This window comes from Gavia stellata, chromosome 9 (genome assembly GCF_030936135.1).
Source record: "Gavia stellata isolate bGavSte3 chromosome 9, bGavSte3.hap2, whole genome shotgun sequence".
Lineage (NCBI taxonomy): Eukaryota > Metazoa > Chordata > Aves > Gaviiformes > Gaviidae > Gavia > Gavia stellata.
This window is the reverse complement of record NC_082602.1, coordinates 8,694,861-8,713,117: the sequence shown is the minus strand read 5'-3', so window position 1 is coordinate 8,713,117 and position 18,257 is coordinate 8,694,861. Positions and strand designations below refer to the sequence as shown.

At 41.9% G+C, this 18,257-nt stretch overlaps 1 protein-coding gene across 1 annotated transcript; it reads left to right on the top strand.

Annotated features, from left to right (window-relative positions):
- The first annotated feature begins 8,570 nt into the window (after positions 1–8,570).
- On the top strand, positions 8,571–13,186 carry LOC104250518 (protein NDNF). The gene is made up of 3 exons (XM_009809654.2): positions 8,571–8,758; positions 10,713–10,846; positions 11,835–13,186. The coding sequence occupies exons 1-3, from the start codon at positions 8,571–8,573 to the stop codon at positions 13,184–13,186; spliced, it is 1,674 nt and encodes a 557-aa protein (XP_009807956.2).
- The last annotated feature ends 5,071 nt before the right edge of the window (positions 13,187–18,257 follow it).

Sequence of the window (18,257 nt, the reverse complement as noted above, 5' to 3'; positions counted from 1 at the left end):
TTGCTCCATAAAGAATTCTGGCTAAAAAGTTGTTTCACAGAAGTAAACTCTTATTGTTAAGCTCTCTCATGAAATATCCAGCTCTTTTTAATTGAACAGAAAAAACCACATTAGAGTAAACAAGGCAAAGTAAACAAAGCACAGAGATTACTTTTCCCCTTCTGTATACATATACATGAGTATGTTCTGTATTCCTTCTTCTATACAGTCTAATTCTGACTATCACGAACAGTAGGTCGCTGTGATGATTTATGATAAAAGTGGCAGATTTTATTAGATGTAATGTTAACTTATTCATTAAATTCCTAAAATCAAACATTAAAATGGATACTATTCCTCTGGGGACAAGATGGAGAGACAAACATAATAACTTTATCTCTGTTGCATGTAAAATATTTGTAATTGAGCAGAAAGCCTGATCCCAAATGCTTAAAAATATAAGGCCAGGGCAGCAAATGTGATTGGATTTCTTATAATCTAATCATTTTCCTCCATATGTGGCCCCCAATCTGTTTAGGATTGTTAAAATTCCTGGGTATTGTAGTACCCTCCCCAGAGAACGCTGGGAAGAGCTATGGACAGCCTGGACCAGATGGGATGCTAGTGACTCCAGCCAGCAAAGGCAGAAAGGAGGACAGTGGTTAACTCCTTCTCTGCCGGCCACCACAGAGGCGGTCCAGACAGGAAAATTAATGCAGGCTGCTTTCCAATACTGTAAAAGGCAGGTTATAGTTTAAAGCTCCTAGGAGCAAACTGCTTCAGTCCGTGGGGACAAACCAAGCAAGGACCGATAATCACATCCTTCTGAAAAATTGTTCAGTGCTATAGGTGGAATTTTTGGTTGTTTGCAAATTCCCCTGGATATGTGAAGGAAGGAGGGCTCCCAGAAGCCCAAGAGGGAAGTGAAATGATGTAAATGCAACCAGCACCTACAAGATGAAAGGCCTCTTGATCAGAACAAAGGTGTCTTTAGAAAGCTTACTGAGTAGCACAGAGTCAGAGCGCTTCCCTCCAGAGGAGTGAAATTCAGCAGGCCTGGGCTTGATTTAAGAGCAAGAGCCTGGCTCTTCAGCATTCCCTGCTGCCCTCCAGCTTTTCACTGAAAGGAGTTAAACCAGCACTTGAGAACCTCTGCCATAGGAAATACTCGGATGCTCCTTGTCCAGCAGGGTGGATTAGTTCTATTTATAAGAATTTAATCCTTTGGCATATAAAACAAGCGACACTGTAGCTAAACCCAAAATATAGGATAACCCTATTAAAATGGCGCACCGATTATGGACAATGCCACTTCTTTCCTTCCTGTGACTTTCTTAACTGAAATAACCAGCAGATTTTAGCTAAGCTGAAAACCTCACCTTACTATTCCCTACCTGCCCAAACTGTTACGCTGCTTTGATGGCTTGAAGGGAATTTTGTAGGAGTTTTCTAAGACATTATTTAATAGGACTTAACCTAAAATCCTGAAAGCCTAGGGGTATAGCAGAAGGAAAAGGAAATGAAAATAGCAGCTCAGGACCTTCAATATGTTTTCCTCTTTAATTCATAAAGAAGCTGTTAGTGTAATACTGACTCCTGGCTGGGGACTTGAAGGTTTTTCTGTTGCACTGAATTTACACTTGTGGAAGAACAAATTCTGTGATAAAAATAAGGCATTTTCCCATTAAGCTGGATATAGTAACCTCAGAAGCAATCTCTCACATCCTGTGAGATCAGAGCTTTGCACAGGAAATCTTCCCTACATCACATCTATTATTTTTCGACAGACTCCTCTGACTAATTACAATCATTCTTAAAAATATGGAATACAAAAATAGTGAGGGGTAATCATGTGTCCATAATCTTTAGATTGTTGCTTACTAAAAGACCCTTCAAGGCTATCTTTACCTTCAACAGCATCAGAAAAAGATAATTTTCAAGTGTAATGGTGCCAGCATCTTATCCTAGAGAGGGACTGCTAAGCAAAGAAAACTCATGTAATTTTAGTAGATACAGCAATTATCACTATATAATTCCCTGGAGAACTTCTCAACATAGATATGCCATAATGGGGGCAATGGATCCAAAACGTAGAAAGCCAGTGGCTTTTTATCCTACAAAACCAATATGTACTGCCAGGACAACCCACCAGCTTCCAAAACAACCTATTCCTATACCCTCACCTGGATACATGCTGCAGGAAAATTCCAAGTCTGCTTTTGACTTATAAGCAATGTCTCTCCTGCTTATTAATGCCTCTGAATAGGAATGGATGAGGGCTTTTCTTATCAGACAGTCCTTTGAGTGCTTGTGCTTTGCCAGGATTTGACAAAACCTGGAAGAAATAGAAGCAGCTGCCCCACTACAGTACCCTCAATAGGTTTTCAGTGCCAGACTTCTGCTTAGGCTCATCTTTCACAGCTTCAAAGGAAAGTGTGATTCTTTCTGGAGCCCAGCTGCGTGTCTAAGAAGATATTTTTTGAGCAATAATACTAATCAGAAGTATGTTAACTTCTCAAGGACATACTAGCTCCGGTAACTGTCAGGCAATGATTCCAACAATCTCTCCACTCAGGGAGGGATTTGCAGAAATTTGCACCCTTCTTTCTATAGCCTTAAGCACAACTCAGAAGTTAGATTCCTTTGCCAAGAGGAATAGATTGTAACTTGCAGCCATGGAAAATGCAAAATGTATTTGGATGCTATAAATTCCCCCTGCAGATCTGATATGGGAGACATTAGAAAATGTCAGACATCCATAGCTACTTCCACTCAGGGCTATGAACATAGTTTATAAATGCTAATTAGTTAAGGTATTTTGCAGACAGATAGGTAGCTGGGAGCCAAAGACTAACAATTTAATTGTTCATAGGATATATATGTGTGTGTAAAAGACAAAAAAGGAGAATATTACTTGTCTCATACCTGAGAGATTAGATTTCTATTTCCCCATGCATTTTTAACGTGCTTACAAAGTTTCATGAAACAGAACTCCCTGAGCAGGCCTGGGAGCACAGGGAAGTTGTCTGTGTTTGGGTAATGACATGGGTTACAGCCAGGGACTGGTCCAGCTGGGCAGTGGATGGGAAGACCAGGCAGTGATGTTAACCACTCTCCCATACATTGTACTAATGGTGGGGACTAGAGCTCTCTTGGCCCTTCACACAGATAGCATTTCCTGATGAAGGTGACATGACCATCTCAAAGGTAGGTTGCCAGGGCAGGGGAATTGCCTCAGAAATACACATGGTCCATTTTTTGGTATCCCCCCTGCCAAGTACGAAGCAGTGCTGCACGGTTATTAGAGGCATGCTGCATGGGGTGGGCTGGGGCATGCTGTGCAGCTCTCTCAGCATCCTTTTGAAAGGGACGCTGCAAAAGAGCAACCAAATGCTGGGAGGCAGGGAGTGCTGTGGGACAGTGTGCTGTCAGGACTCTGGGATGCTCCTCTGGCTTGTGGGATCCCTCCCCTGAATAAGGAAACTGGGACCACAGTTCCAGGAAATACATACCTTAAGCGTCTTTGAGAGCCTCAAGCGAGATCCCTGACAGCCTGACTCTGTGCTCCAGTTTCAACAGAGCTCCTCTGTTTTTAGCATTACTGATCTTTTAGCAGAGCTACTACATAGCAGAGTTGAAATCAAGTCTCTGGTGTGAAAGGTGGTCATCTCTTGCATTTGTGAAAGGTGTTGATGACCAGCAGGGCTGGGAGAAAAGTAGCATCTCTTGAACCGCCCTCCTGAATTCACTGACTCAGCTCTGAGGTGCAGCAGAACCTGGTCATTATAGACTACATTCTTCTAGTGAGAAGCCTGTTGTATCAATTTTAAGCCAAATCAAGGGTTTGATTTATCCCTGCTGTAACTCTGAGTTCAGTCAAGCTATATGAGTCATGAATTTAGCTCTTAACTTTCTCCATAGAGAATGCTATTTTTTCCTTTGATACTGCTTCAGTGAACCTCTAAATCTACAAACACGCATCCTGCTCCAGCAAAGCATGTAAGCATACACATGTGGGAAGTATGCAAGAAATCATTGAGAGGAACTGGACTACTTCCATACTTAAACAATCTTGTCAGTCTCTTTCACCTGACATCCTTGCTCATATTATTCAGCGGGAGACAGAGTACTCCTTCAAGCATTTGGCTTAACACAGCTGAAATGATGGCTAATGGAAAGACTCCCATTAACTGTGAGTCTCTGGAAGCTGAATTGTGCCCTGGGTAATGGCTTGTCTTGATGGCAGCAGGGAGGTTTGGGGAGGATGAGACAGTGAGTCCATCCCTTCTGTAACAAATGTGTCTACTGTGTCCATATTGACTAGGGATTTTACCAGACATGAGTGATGTCTGCTCCTGAGCCCTGCCCAAAGATCTTCCTACTTAACACTGGTTAATTCCTTACAATTGTCCCTGCTTACTTCTGCCCATGAGTCCCTCCAAATCTCAGCAAAAACACGCTGTAGTCCCTACGCTTATGGCCAATATCTTTTCTCTCGTGGCCTGTTTTCAGTTCACATTTTTGATGCACCTTATCTGACCTACATTTCCCTCTTCCAGGCCTGCACTGGGAACTTGCTGGACTTCACAGCATCTTTTTCTCATGCTTCTCTTTCATTAGGGGAACGGTTTGCTTCTGGCTAGGTGCTTACATTTTCATTAGCTCCCATGTCTGTTAGCCAGACAGTACCTGTTCTGGATTTCACACCAGAACTGCAATTTGTCTGAAAGATCCTATTTGCTATTTACCCTACTTTTGCTAGTTATCTAGCATACATCTTGCAATGTCCTTTCCTAGCTCAAGAGTGCCAATACTCTGATCATACAGTGCCTGTATCAAGGCTCCCACATACCGTTCCTTTTTTAAAAGCCCAGTTGTCCAGCAAAATTTCTCTGCAAATAAATTTTAGCAAACCCTGGATGAACAAATCATTTCTGCCATCTTCTGCAGTGAGAGTAAACACACTGTAAATATTTCTTTCCATTACATCAGTTGGCAAGCAAATTTACATTTCCATAAGGATCTGCTACGCAGTATCTATTGAAGCCTCTTTCTATTTCTCCCTCACCTGCCCCTCTTCTTAGCAAACTTTTAGTTTTGGGAAGGCTTAAATAATACATCTTCAAATCCAGGGAGACAATGGTAAAGGGTCACTGTGAGTCACTCTCTTCAAACACTGAAGAAGAGCCTTTGTTTTAAAATAAAAGGCCTAGCCTCCCTACTATACTCTGTCTTTGCTCCCTGCGAAGTGCCTGCCTAGAAGCTCATGCAGGTTTCTGGGGCTTGCCTTTCCAAACAGACTTTAAGAAGCTGAGTACACATCCCCACAGGGACAAGCCCAGGGCTCCTTTCCTGACACCTCAGGCCAAGAAGTACAAGCAGCACACGAATCCTGGCCGTACACCGCTCTGGCTCAGTGGGAGCAGGCCCTTTCAGGACCATGGCTTTGCTACAACTGCTTTGTAGCCCCAACTGCAGAAGCAATTGTTTGTGCTTGCTGTGAGCTATTTCCCATGCACCCTTTTCCTGCCTGCTCCTGCAGCCACAATACTTTCACACCAGAAATACTCCCCCAGCCCACACACTTTTGAAGTTTCTTTCTTACACAGCATCTGCAAGCCAAGAAATCTGCTCAGCTCTATTCAGTAGACTCCTGACAGTCTTCAAAGGATTGCTAATTCCAGTCTGCTTAAAAAATGCAGAGCGTTCCCTCCCTTACAGCTTTTCTGCTTTCCCTTCTGTGAGTCAGTCAGCACCTGTTGGGCCATAAAAAACACACCAGAAACACAGTATACCTGAAACTATCTGAAACTTCTGCAGGGCTGTGGGCAAGGAGATCTCATGCTCCATGGAAGGGCCGTAAAGCTACTAATGCAAAACTAGTTTTCCAGAGGAGATTGGTGTACCCTGGCCGGCTTGTATTAAGGGCTAAGAAGGGTTAACAGAGTTTGCTCTCTCCATCTCACCCCCTCCTCCTCACTGTGCATTTCTGTCAAAGACCTGCTCTCTGGCCAGCCACCGCTGGGATTAGGCTGCTCTAACAGTCTGGCTGACACTCTGTGCAGGAATAAAGTCGTGCTGCCTGGAGGCAGCACACGCAAATGCGCTTCACAGACCTCCAGAAGGAACTCTAGAACTGAAAGAGCAACAATCAGAACTTTGAAGATTTCAAAATTATGCCAGTTTAAAATAACCTTTGAAAACACCCAACTTAAGAAAATACCAAAACTCTGGTTGTTTGGGGTGGTTGTTTTTTTTTCCTTTTCTTGAAAGACTGCAAGCATTTTAGTTACTATGTCTGTTCAGGAACCATATGGAAAAATCAGTTCTGTCCTGTTAAACTGGTTGCACAGTTTTGGTTTTCATTTGTCTACAGAGATCTGAGAAGTCTATGTTGTTTTATTTTATGCTTTTTCAGCAAAGAAAGCAAGTGGTCTGGGGATCATCTGACCAGAAACACAATAGGTAAGCAGAGTATTTTTTGTGTAACATATTTCCAAGAGTCTGAGAGTATACTGTTTGTGTAACTGAGTTAAATCAGCCTTTAGGATGATGTTCTCTTTGGGATAAGCTGATTATAGGTTGGTTGGTCGCTTGGTTTGTTTGTTTTCCTGGACAAGAGAAGCTGAGCTGCCGTGGTATCAGTGTGGTTTGCAAGATCCTGTCATGTAAGCAGCAGAAAGGTTTGGGTTTTTTTCTTAATCCTCTCCGAAGCACAAAGCAACTCAGATTCCACTGTCAAAGGTAAAACAAAGTATTTGGGGTTATGGGTTTTGGATCTGTAAGCTATAGTTAGACTACAAGAATAACAAAGTGGCAGAGTGACTCAGAGTCATAAGGAAAGCTCTGTTAAAAGAACATTAAAAATTGAATTGATATAATAATCTTAACTATTCTTTCAACTTGTTCAGATGATCATTTAATCTTGCATTCAGCCAGGTGCTAAAAATATTAAAAAGAGGAAGAGACTACCCTAACTTTTTTAGGATGTTAAATAGGACATTCAGATGACCTGGTAGTGATAATTTCAGTAATAATCTCACTGACACTAAAGATGTGAGTTACTTGGGAATCACAGATGAAAGCAAATTTTGTACATAAAAATCTCCAGATGTATTCAATACTATGTTTAAATGTGCATGTTGGAAATGGATTTATAAAGGAACTGGTCCTTTTATAAACTCACTATAATTGTGACGGACAGCAGGTCTTCCGAATTGTAGATATTTTGACTGCCTAGGACCTTCTGCACATTTGCAGGCACTGTGAGGAGAGGGCTGATCGCAGAAACAAGTAAAAATTACAAAGGATGGAGTCTTTTATGTTATCTTCTATCATTAGCCAATAATCAGATTTAACCAGGATCTTTACTCCTTGCTGCTTGTAAGATGCAATAAGCTACTTTTTCCTCAAAAAAAGTATCTTGCTCACAGAGCTCCCTCTGCTTTCCAAATCCCTGAGCTACAGCTGCCACCTGTATTAAAGGTCTATGCTCTTCTTCTCCCTTTCATTCCCTTTCCACTGTTGCACTTTCCTCTCTTCCTGAAACTGGATGTGACAGACAAAAAAGTTATAAGGATAATCTATAACCTCACATAGTAATATACTGTCAAAATTTCTTGTCCTAACTGGAGTTTCCTATCTGTGTAGCTCTGTGCAATGTACATAGCACAGTTTAAATAATGTCAGCATTCACAGAGATTATTTTTGGGACTGTTTGTGTACATTTTTCCATAGATTCAAAGCTGATAATAAAGCTTCCTGGCAAACGGAAGGGGCATACATGATTTTTTTAAAATCTCTTATCAGAGTAAATACAATAGAGCTGTTACAGTTCCAGCAAGCAGCAAATGCTGAGATGGAGTAGAAGTGATGCAGTAGTGTGAAAGGGATGGGCAATACAAAAATCTCAGAATTATTTATTCAGCTGCCCTACAGTAATAAAGCCTTCCTCCAGATGAGATACACAAAGAACTTAAAATCTCTTAAGTATCATTTTAGGATTTCTTATGCAGGATCCTCCACTTATCAAACAGTATCTTACACTGCTCTGAATAAGTTATTCTGATCCTCTTCTCTACACACACCTACAGTCACAATGGATGAAAAAAATTAAATTATTTCTGACAGAACAGCAGAAGCAGCATTTGGGATATAGTGACCTCCTGTGAGTTTGAAAGTGACAGTTCCATTACAAATAACCCAGCCTTAAAATTTATCAAGTGAACACTATAAACTAGGAAAAATATTTTAAATTTAGTTCTCCACTCATTTTGTCAGCAGTGAAAGTTCTTTTTCTTATAACTCTCTTGTAATAGTGCACTTTTGCTACATCGACTATATTTTTCTATAATAAAAGACTTCATAGCATCTTCTGCCATTAAATCTTTGCAGCGAGATCCTCTGAGAAATATTTCTCTCTGAACTTTAAGCAATTTAGCAAAATGGAGACTGGTACCATTTGAATGCCTGGCTTGCTGTGATTATGATAAATATTAGGAAAGGCACAGAAAGAGATAGTCACCAATTATTTTCTCCCCCAAGACTGCAGTTTCCATTCACTTTTGTCATCTCACTTTGCAGTACTGAAGATGTCCTGGTTCTGGTTTTATCTGCCTCTCCACCTTCTCATGGCAGCTTGCTTGTGTCATTCCATAAAAGCACCCACCACCAGTTCCCAACAGATTTTCAAGACCGATCTCTTCAATTTCTACCACTCCCTGATACTTGCTGATGGTAAGGAAACTACAGTTCACCTGCTGAAAGATATACCTAAAAGGTAAGAGCAAATTAGTCACTCCTATTCTCAGATACTTCCCTGTGAGACTGGTGGCTGCACACTGTTAGTACAAGCCAAGAATTGCTATGCACCTGCAGAGTTCTACCAGTGTCTGCTGAATTTCTAGTGAAATGCCCCATTGCTGTCAAGCTCAAGTGTCATTAAATTGCCCAGAATCTGGAACGACCCTCTGAGATTGAGTTTAGATTCACATATGCATTTCAGGCAGCTTTCTGTGTGGCGTTTTTCAGAGCAGCAGAGCTGATAATGGGTGGGCTCCAACAGCAAACAGTTGTGTCACAAACAGCCTGACTTCAGAACTGCAGATGAACATCAGCTGTCCTACATTCACTGTAAAAAACAAGAATTTTACTTAGCAAATTAACTAGTCCCAAAATCAATAGAATTCTGCACACACTTGTCAGAAAAACTTCTGCCAGCATCCTGCATGCTGGAATTGTTTTTGTTGAATGGCACTAAAGCTTGCTAAGATCAACAGTGCTTTGCATGCAGAAATTCTACAGATTCTTCACTTCCCCAAAATATCTGCAAAGTTTTCTGCCATATCTAGGTATGTAGGTGATCTATGTATTACAACTGGCACTGCATCTTGGGTAGCAAAGACTGATCTGCTTGTTTGGGAAGAGACGCACTTGAAGTGGTTTAATCAGACTCTACTTTGGACAGTGACCAACATATACAGATTCTGACATACACCCCAGCAGAGTGGTCATGGAGCAGAGAGTGAGCCAGATGGTTCAGTCTAGATGTGCATTGCACAGAAAGAAACTGGAACATAGCACATGTTATATAACGTGACAATGCTCACAACAGCAAAACTAGGAGCTCTCCTTGTTAAAGGCAAATGAGTATTGAAATGTCAGAGAAAAGCAGTTTTTGGTATGCTCTTGCAGCATAACATTAAGATGACAATTAGGAAGCAAAACCCCCTTCAGTTTAGATGATCAGGTAAGGACCTTATGAACCCCAGAGTCATCCAAACAGGAAACCAAGACATGACAATTTTGGCTTAAAGTAAAAGACTCAAGAATGTGGAGCTTTTTCCAGTGAAGCTTGACTCTGGCCCAGTAGCCATATCCTGAAGGTAAGCCAGACCTGTAGGCTGAAGTGATCTATCCATAATGACTGGGCTTGTCTCACCAAGGAACAAAAAATCCCAAATTGCCTTCATTTAACTGCAGAGTGACTAACCCAAGTCCAAACATTTCTGTGGCTGTGTATAGTCCATATATACCAAAACAACAGAAATAAACAGAAGACCAAAGGAGTGAGACAGGAGGCTGGGCTTTACTGTAAATAAACAGGAATCAAAACCTGACTGAGTAGGCTGATGTTGCTTTGTACTGCTCATGCACAGCAGCCTCTGTCATGAAGGCAAGTAAGTTACAACTGGCCTGGATGAACCTGCCATTGACATCTGATAATCTTCTTCTGTTATATTAACTTCATCTGACACGCAGGAAGGCCTAGATATGCAAGCACATACGAGAGAGTATATGCTCTAAGAGCTTTCACTGAACTCCAGTCAGGAAATCCTGGGAAAAAGCATACCAAAATCCTCAGAGTTAGCCAACAGGTGGTTATCTGGAAGGCAGTCAGTTTTTCACATCCATCACCCAAAATAACTGGGTAAGTACTGAGATATGATATTCACCTGAAATACATTAAAATTCAGTGGGAAAAATATTGCCTATGTTAAGTAGATAACACTTCCAGCAAATATTTTTGTATTAGAAAAAAACAGAGCATGTATTCTTCCCACAGCTGAAGGTTTCAGACATTCACCATCCCCTTGTGTTGATGCACTTCAAAGGGCAGCAGTTATTTCTACTCATAGTGGGGTGACCCACATCAGAATGGCTGATTACAAGGAGTCTCAGGTAGACTTCAGTTTCCTGACACTTTCCCCTCTGTTCTTAATCCACATTTACAGGTACTACTTTGTTTTCGAGGAAGGCAGAGCCCTTGCACCTTTCACAATAACAGTGACCCCCTGTGACGTTCCAATCGAATGGAGCATACTTGTGCACAAGGCTTCAGCAAGTTTCCTTGGAAAAGCAGCACAAGGTAAGATCCTCAGTCTGCTTGAGCAGAGACAGGGAAAGCATATGTTATTCATACGGAGTTGTGTCACAGGAAATTCCCCACAAGCTTAAACATCTCATGCTTCCCTCTTCTGTAAACTGCTATGGGCTGAAGAGGACATCCCTGTCTCCATGGGTGAAACATGGGAGCCCATGGGATTTTGCCATCAATTCAAGTAAATTAAGGACTACATCTGAAAAAGTCAAAATCACAAGGTAATATTTGGGAACAGCACTGGCTGTTTGGGGCTCCACAAACATGGATCAGCTTCATAAGCCATTGGTACTGGCCCAAACTTCCTGCTGCTGTCTCAGCTCTTTTTCTGTGGCTTAAGCCACTTGAACCAGTCATCTTGCTCCCCACAGTGATGTGCAGAAGATTTAGCAGTTTATTTTTCTAGGAATACCATCTACCCTGGCAGTGGGCATTATGCTGCGTTTAACCCAAGAGGAAATTCCATTATCCTTCATGATTTCTGGAATTAATTTTTCAAACTAAAAATCTGAAAGCTGCCATTAACAAGTTTTCCTGTCAGGCAGGTACACCTGACTGAGTTCAAATAACATTCTCTTGAAGTAATACGTTTTCCTTCTTCATAGGCACAAAACTAAACCAAATAAAACTCCTTTCATAGAAAGTATGAGTCTCCTTGAAGAAAAGTACCCAAACAGACAGCCATTGAAAGAAGAAAATTGTAGGGACATCAGGCACGATAGAAGTCAAGCTTTTGCAAGTTGTGGTTTTATAATTATATTCTTTTTGAAAACATAATTCTACAACTGCACTGCTAAAAGAAAAGCTACTCAAATTTTATTTTAATAAATTGCCAGTAACAAAAAGTATTTTTGGTTATAATTGTTTTCAGGAAGAAAATAGGATGTTCTCTGACATATGAACAATAAAACTTATGTGATGCACTTTATTTCCCACCTGTTAAAACAGAAGTTACAAGTCTGCCTTTTGCCTGCAGGTGATCACGATACACAAGAGGTCTCAATATCTCAGAAGGCTGCAAGCATGGTGTCCACCATTTTTAACTATAAGGGAAATTCTGTGGAGACTTACATGGGTATGTCTTCTCATTCCACCCTTTACATGCTAGAGTTCTTATCCACTGAGCGAGACACACACATTACCGTGTACTTAACAACTGACACAACATCTGGGCACCTCTATCCAGAACTTCCAATGGATCCACGCATAGATGTTATTGGCATTGGGCATACAACAGTGACTCTGACCTGGAAACACAGTCCCTCTGTCTTGCAACATAGAGAAAACATCCAGTACTGTCTTCTAGTTAATGAAAAGCACAACTATAAGAGCTTATGTGCTGCTGAGACAGCAATTAGATCCTCTGGAATGAAACTGCCACCTACATTAGCTTTGTCTCTCTCTCCGTACCTTCTTGAACCACAGCAGGTGATGATATTGTCCAACAGCGAATTGAGCATCATCAACAAAGCAAGCAGTGGGGAAGTCAGGCAGATATGCATGGGTACTAAGAACACTTACACAGTGCCCAATCTCAGCCCCAGCACTCAGTATTACTTTGACGTTTTTGTTGTCAATCTCCTCACAAATGCCAGCGCTGCTTACACTGGGACATTTGCAAGAACCCTGGAAGAACCTGAACCTAAGGTGACAGAGCTGAAAGATGGGAAAGTGATTCAGGTTATCCTGGATGGGAAAAAACAGAAATTCTACAGTCTGCAATACCAGGCAAGGCACAAGAAAATACAATTCACCTTTCAGTTGTGCCGTGGCCAAGTACAGGTTCACATAACAAAGAATGGTAAAACAGTGGCATTGGAGAACATCTCAGGGCTGAGGTATTTCTCACTGAAGGGAAAGCTGCTGGATACATATTTGGTGCAGCTGAGGTCCACAGAGGAGTCTAACTCTTCTATCAAAGTACAGGTGTCCCCCCATTTCCACAAGCCCTTATTCCCACTTCTTCCAGAGAGCTTAAAAATAAAGTCCTTCAGTAAACTGAGGACCTGCAACTCTGTCACTATTGCCTGGCTAGGAACACAAGAGGAGAGCAAGTACTGTGTGTACAAGAAAAGGATTGACGAAGAACAGGTCTGGATCGAACTGCAGAGTGTAGACAGGTGCTCCGGACCTGAATCTCGGCACAAGTCAGAGAAAGTGCTGTGCAAGTATTTCTATGATATAAATCTCCAGCGAGCCGTCACCACAGAGACCATCAAAGGGCTGGATGCAGGGACACTTTACTTGTTTGATGTTTATCTCTTTGGGCCATCTGGCATCCCCATCCGATATCACAGCAAAGTTGTGAAGACCAGAAAAAAATGTTGAAGGTTTTTAAAGAAATGTTTTGAAGTGAGCAAATGAAGACTATTATCAAAATCTATGCCAATCCATGCCATAGCCAATGCATTTTAAAATATGCCAACTCACAAAAGATTTAAAGCCATGAGATTCTATGGAGGAAACATTGTGGTTGTCTAGATCATTACGCTTACTTTTGCATCTTCTCTCCTGTGTAAGTTTTTTTCCCCCCCTCAGCTGTCTCATTCAGCATCAAAAACAGACCTGTGAAACAAATCCATGCACATGGAAACACAATACCCACAATGGCACCCATGAGAAATAGATTGGTTACCTAAAATGCTTCTGAAATCCAATATACAAGTGATGGGAAATGCCTCAAGAAGCACACATCATTATTTTAAAGTCCCAAAGAGTTTTCCACTTTGTGTAACTCCATCAGCTAACGAGGAACTGAGAGACCCCACAAGTCAAGCTGCTCTTGAGAAACTGAACTTCCCCTCTGCTTGAACAGGAATGGAGACAAAGAAATTTAAAAAAGCAATTAAACTGGTGTAAAGGTCCACACCTTGACTAAAGCAGGCTGAAATACATCTTCCCCTATTACCTGCATGTTTGCTTGGCTTTCATTTCTATAGAGAAACTGTGCTTGTTTATAAAGAGACAAAATGCAGGCTAGGAACTGGCTCTGGATCCAGCTTTTCTGGGGAGTATGCCAATACACTGCTGTGCTGCTGCCCATTGAGGAAAGCAGCAAGTAAGGAATCTTGCCATGGAAAGGAGGGTTTAATCTATAGTGTCTGATATCAAGCCCATGTCTATCACCCTATGACTCCTGAGTGTAATATACTCACTCTTTACATCCTTAACCCAGCCTATATCAAGGAATGCATTGCTTTAGGGAAAATTAAATGTGGTTTTCCTATTAAATATCATGGAGGGAAAATATTTCTAGTAAAAATCCTGACAAACACTTTTTTGTTGTCTTGTTTCCTTAGTTATCTTCCTTAGATGACAAAAGGCAGAGTACAAAAAGAATTTGAAGAAAATTAAAAGTCTTCATAAAAAAACCCCTTAACACTCAATTTCAATTATCAGCAGAAAATGCTTTGCACAGAGGCTCTTGGCAGGTCTGGAATTTACATATGAAGAGATACGATAGATTCACTGACCCAGAGGTTGCCAGAGAAATCTTGCCTGCTGTCATTCTTTTCCCTCTACAATTACAATAAGCAAAGATACAAATTATTAATTCCATTATTGTGTATTTCAGAAGTTTCCTTGCAGTTCAGGATCATCAAGGTTCTAGTTTACTCTGACTAATTATTACCTCCAAGTATGCTTGGAGGCACTTGATAAGGACTGAATCAGTCCTCTGTGCATACACAGAGGATTATGCGTTTCCTGCTCCAAAGACTTTATAGCATTGTGCGCCCTGTACAGTGCGTGCTCTACATTAGCAGACTCATTAGTCCCAGAAGAAGGGTTCTGGCCTTTGCATGGGATCAGCTGCAATATCTGGGCTTTGACTAGGCTTTACATTCCTGCAGGTGCTGTTTGGATTGAGCAGTGCCACAGCAGGAGCCGTGTGCTCTGTGACCTCCTCCCCATACTCTGCAAGCCTTTTGGCTAATTTGGAAATCTTAAATGTTTTCTTCTCCCTTCTTCCTCAACTTCAGGCATTTATATTCTGGATTAACTTCCCTTAGATGCCCTACAAATGACTGTAGTAACAACCATAATAATAAAGGAAGAACAGGAAGATCTGTTTAACTGCAGATACAATATATTCTTATTCCACTGCCTCAGCCTGCCAGAGCATTAACCCCTGCTTTTTGCCCTCCGTACACAAATGCCACAAAAGTGTCACTTGGAAGAGGAAGTGGCCTTGGCGCCTCGCCTGATACCAGTGCCTCTACTGAAGAATATCTTTCACAACAGAACTGGCTTTAGACTTCTCAGCAAAACCTTGGTTTAGGGCTGTAGTCAAGAGGTCTGAGGAAGGGATAGAAGGACAAACTGGGAGAGGGCAGAGAGCTGAGCAGTCAGAGGTGGTACATAAGCAAAGGCTTGGTGCAGCACTGAGTTAGCTGGCAGTTAATCAGGATCTGGAGAGAAGGAAGTGCAGGTTTGGAAGTCAGCAGATATTTCAGGGGGACTTTAAGAGCCAAGAGATTCTCCTCCTCCCAGCTTCACCAGCTCCTCTTCACTCCAATTCTCCCTGGCCATTGCCACACGCAGAGGACTGGCTGAAGCAGAGACCAGTGGGGAGCTCTGAAGACCACAACTTCTGCTCCTGCAGCCCAGGTTGTGACACAAGCAGAGCAGTGACTACTGCTGCTGCTGGGAGGGCTGATGCTAGTCCCTCGCTCACAAGAGGAGCTGCCAGCCACACACACCAGTCCTGCCATCTGCGAAGGCCCCTCCCCACAGAAGGGAGAGCTTGGCTATAGAGAACATGCTGTTCTGACAAAACCCATTGCCTCTAATATAGGCAGAGCAGGCAACCTGCCCTCCAGGTAGCAGCCCACTTTGCTTACATGTGCAGCCAGCCGTGGTCTGTAATACAGACCCCAGGAGCAGCAGGGAATATTCCTCTCCATTGATCTTTCCACTGTGATTCTGCCTGCATGCGCCAGACTGCAAACCTGTTTTCAATTCACTCATGCCCATACCCTCTTATGAGGTAGCCTTTCAGTGCACCATTTTTTAAGTTGGATATCACTTTGCTGACTGTTCTCCTGGGAGTGAAGTTTCAGAGGTTTATCCACAACAAAACCAAAGGTGCTGCATTACACCATTGGTGCTCTTCCTACACCCACCAACTGCTCATGTGTGCAGCTCCCTGTGTTCAACACTCAGAAGCCCTTCTCTTTCAAAGCATCTTTCCATCTTCTCCCCCTTGCATTTGAGTAGTGCTTGCCTACTGCAGTCTGGCCATAAACATTTCCCCAAGCCACATTTACCTCCTTCCTTTTCTTTATGCTTTCTGTAGTCTTGCTGAATTTCTAGGAAAGCTCAGTTCCTTCAGTCCAGCCTGTCCTAAGCTGTCATCAACTCTTCCCATCTGCTCCCCATCCCCACTGAATCTGAGTCACATAGGACGTATAGACAGATATCTTCATGGAGAAGATTAAGAGCAATGTTTTGCTTTTGTGGATCATTTAAAGTAAGTCATCAACATCGTTATCAGGACAAAGTATTTTTCCTAATCTTCAGTGGTGGGTCCCAGCTTTTGTGTGCTTCCAGTATCACAAATCCTGTCACAACTGAGATCAAAGCCTGAGGCCATGCATCTCTTCCCAGCATTTTTACAGAATTGCACCTATTGCTAAGCCACCCCTCACTGTGGGAAGTGGGGGTCATCATTACAGAGAGGGCAAGTAATAACAGAAAACAGGTTTCATACCCATGTCCCCTTCCCCTGTGGGCTCAGCCTCACAAATTACCACTCGCATTCTGGAAATGAGGTGCAGGTATCTGAAACAGTGAAATAACAAAGCATGGGCTTTTAAGTTTGCCATTGTGTATGCCTGTAAGCCGCAAACCAGTACAGCAAGGGGCTCTTCAGCATCACTTTCCAGTATTTCATACAACCGCTATTACTGGAAACTTTGAAACGTAACTTAAGACAGTAATAATTGCTCATTTAAGTTATACACTTTGAAAGCTACTGCTACCTAAAACCAGTGTAGAGGTTTCTGACACTGGGTTCAAGGACTGATGACATTTATGAGTTAATATTTAACTGACATTGAGAATCATTTATTTTGTCATTCCTTTTTCCTCCTATATTTAACAGCCTATTTATTCATTCTCTGTTGCTTTGAGTTTCCTAACAAATGTAAATACCCTTCAAAGTGGATCTGGTAGTCTTTCAGAAATTGTTCCCTATCTGCCCACAAATACATTCAGCAATGTATTCACAGCTTTGAGCAATTTTTTTTTTTTATTTTCATCTTTGTATCTTCGCATGTTTTTTCTGGAGAATGCCGTCCCACTTGGAAGACTTGCTTCTAGCTTAAGCAACATACTAAAAATAGTCTTGCTATTTTTGCCCCAGGTGCTGGACTGAATCCTGCTCACTAATTGCTTTCAAAGACACAGAGCTGATATGTTTGTTTACATGTATGCACATCACCCCCATTTTGGGCTTCATTACTATTAGTTGTTCGGTTTTGCTGGGTGGAGTTTGTGAACCATGGACACATCCTGGCCCCCTGGCTTTGCACAAGGCTTAAAAATCTAATTTTGAAAGTCAAATAATACTAACACTGACAGCAAGTCCAAACCAAGTGACCCCAAAATGCCAAAGGCTTTCAGGTGCTGTTAAAGCAACTGAAGCTCTCTGGCATTTCGAGAAAAATGGATGACTTGGCAGCTGAACACTCATTCAGCAAAATAACAAACCCAGGCAAAACAAAATAAATCAATATCTTTGTGCATGAAGGTGAACAGAAGATGCATGGCTGCTCAGTGTTACCTTTTCTGCACATGCTGGATTGAGAAATAAACAGTGTAACAAAGCACAACACATGAATGTTGTTCTTTTCCAAAACAACAGGTATTTCCTGTGCAAGTCTGTCAAGGAACATTAAGAAATAGCATTGTAAAAAGCTAAATTTACCAGAAGAGGCAAACAATAAGTATGCCACACTCCTGCATTGCATTCTTCTGCAAAGAAACATGCTAGAACTGAAGGATAAGCCCAGAGGATACTGGGCTAACAATGACTGGTGGCATGAGTCGCTGTCACTCCAGCAGCCAATGCTGCCAGGAGATGGTTGAGCATCCCAGGCAGCACGTGAAATGCCGTACTGCCGCCAGGCCTGCAAGCACGAGAGGGCAGTGCCATGCTGTACGAGAAGCAGAAAGAGCTTGCTTGATAAGCCTTATCAGGAGCAAATATTTTGGCAAATTTAACAAGCCAATCATCTTGCTGATAAGATTATTAAGGCAGAACAGATAGAAGAAAAAGCCAAGGAGCTTACATTTTATTTTCTTTTAGTCTTTCAAATGTTCCAAGTTTGGGGTTTTTTTTTTTGTTTAAAATAAAAGTGCATGCAAAGTGACAATCAGGGACTAAAAGAAGATAGGC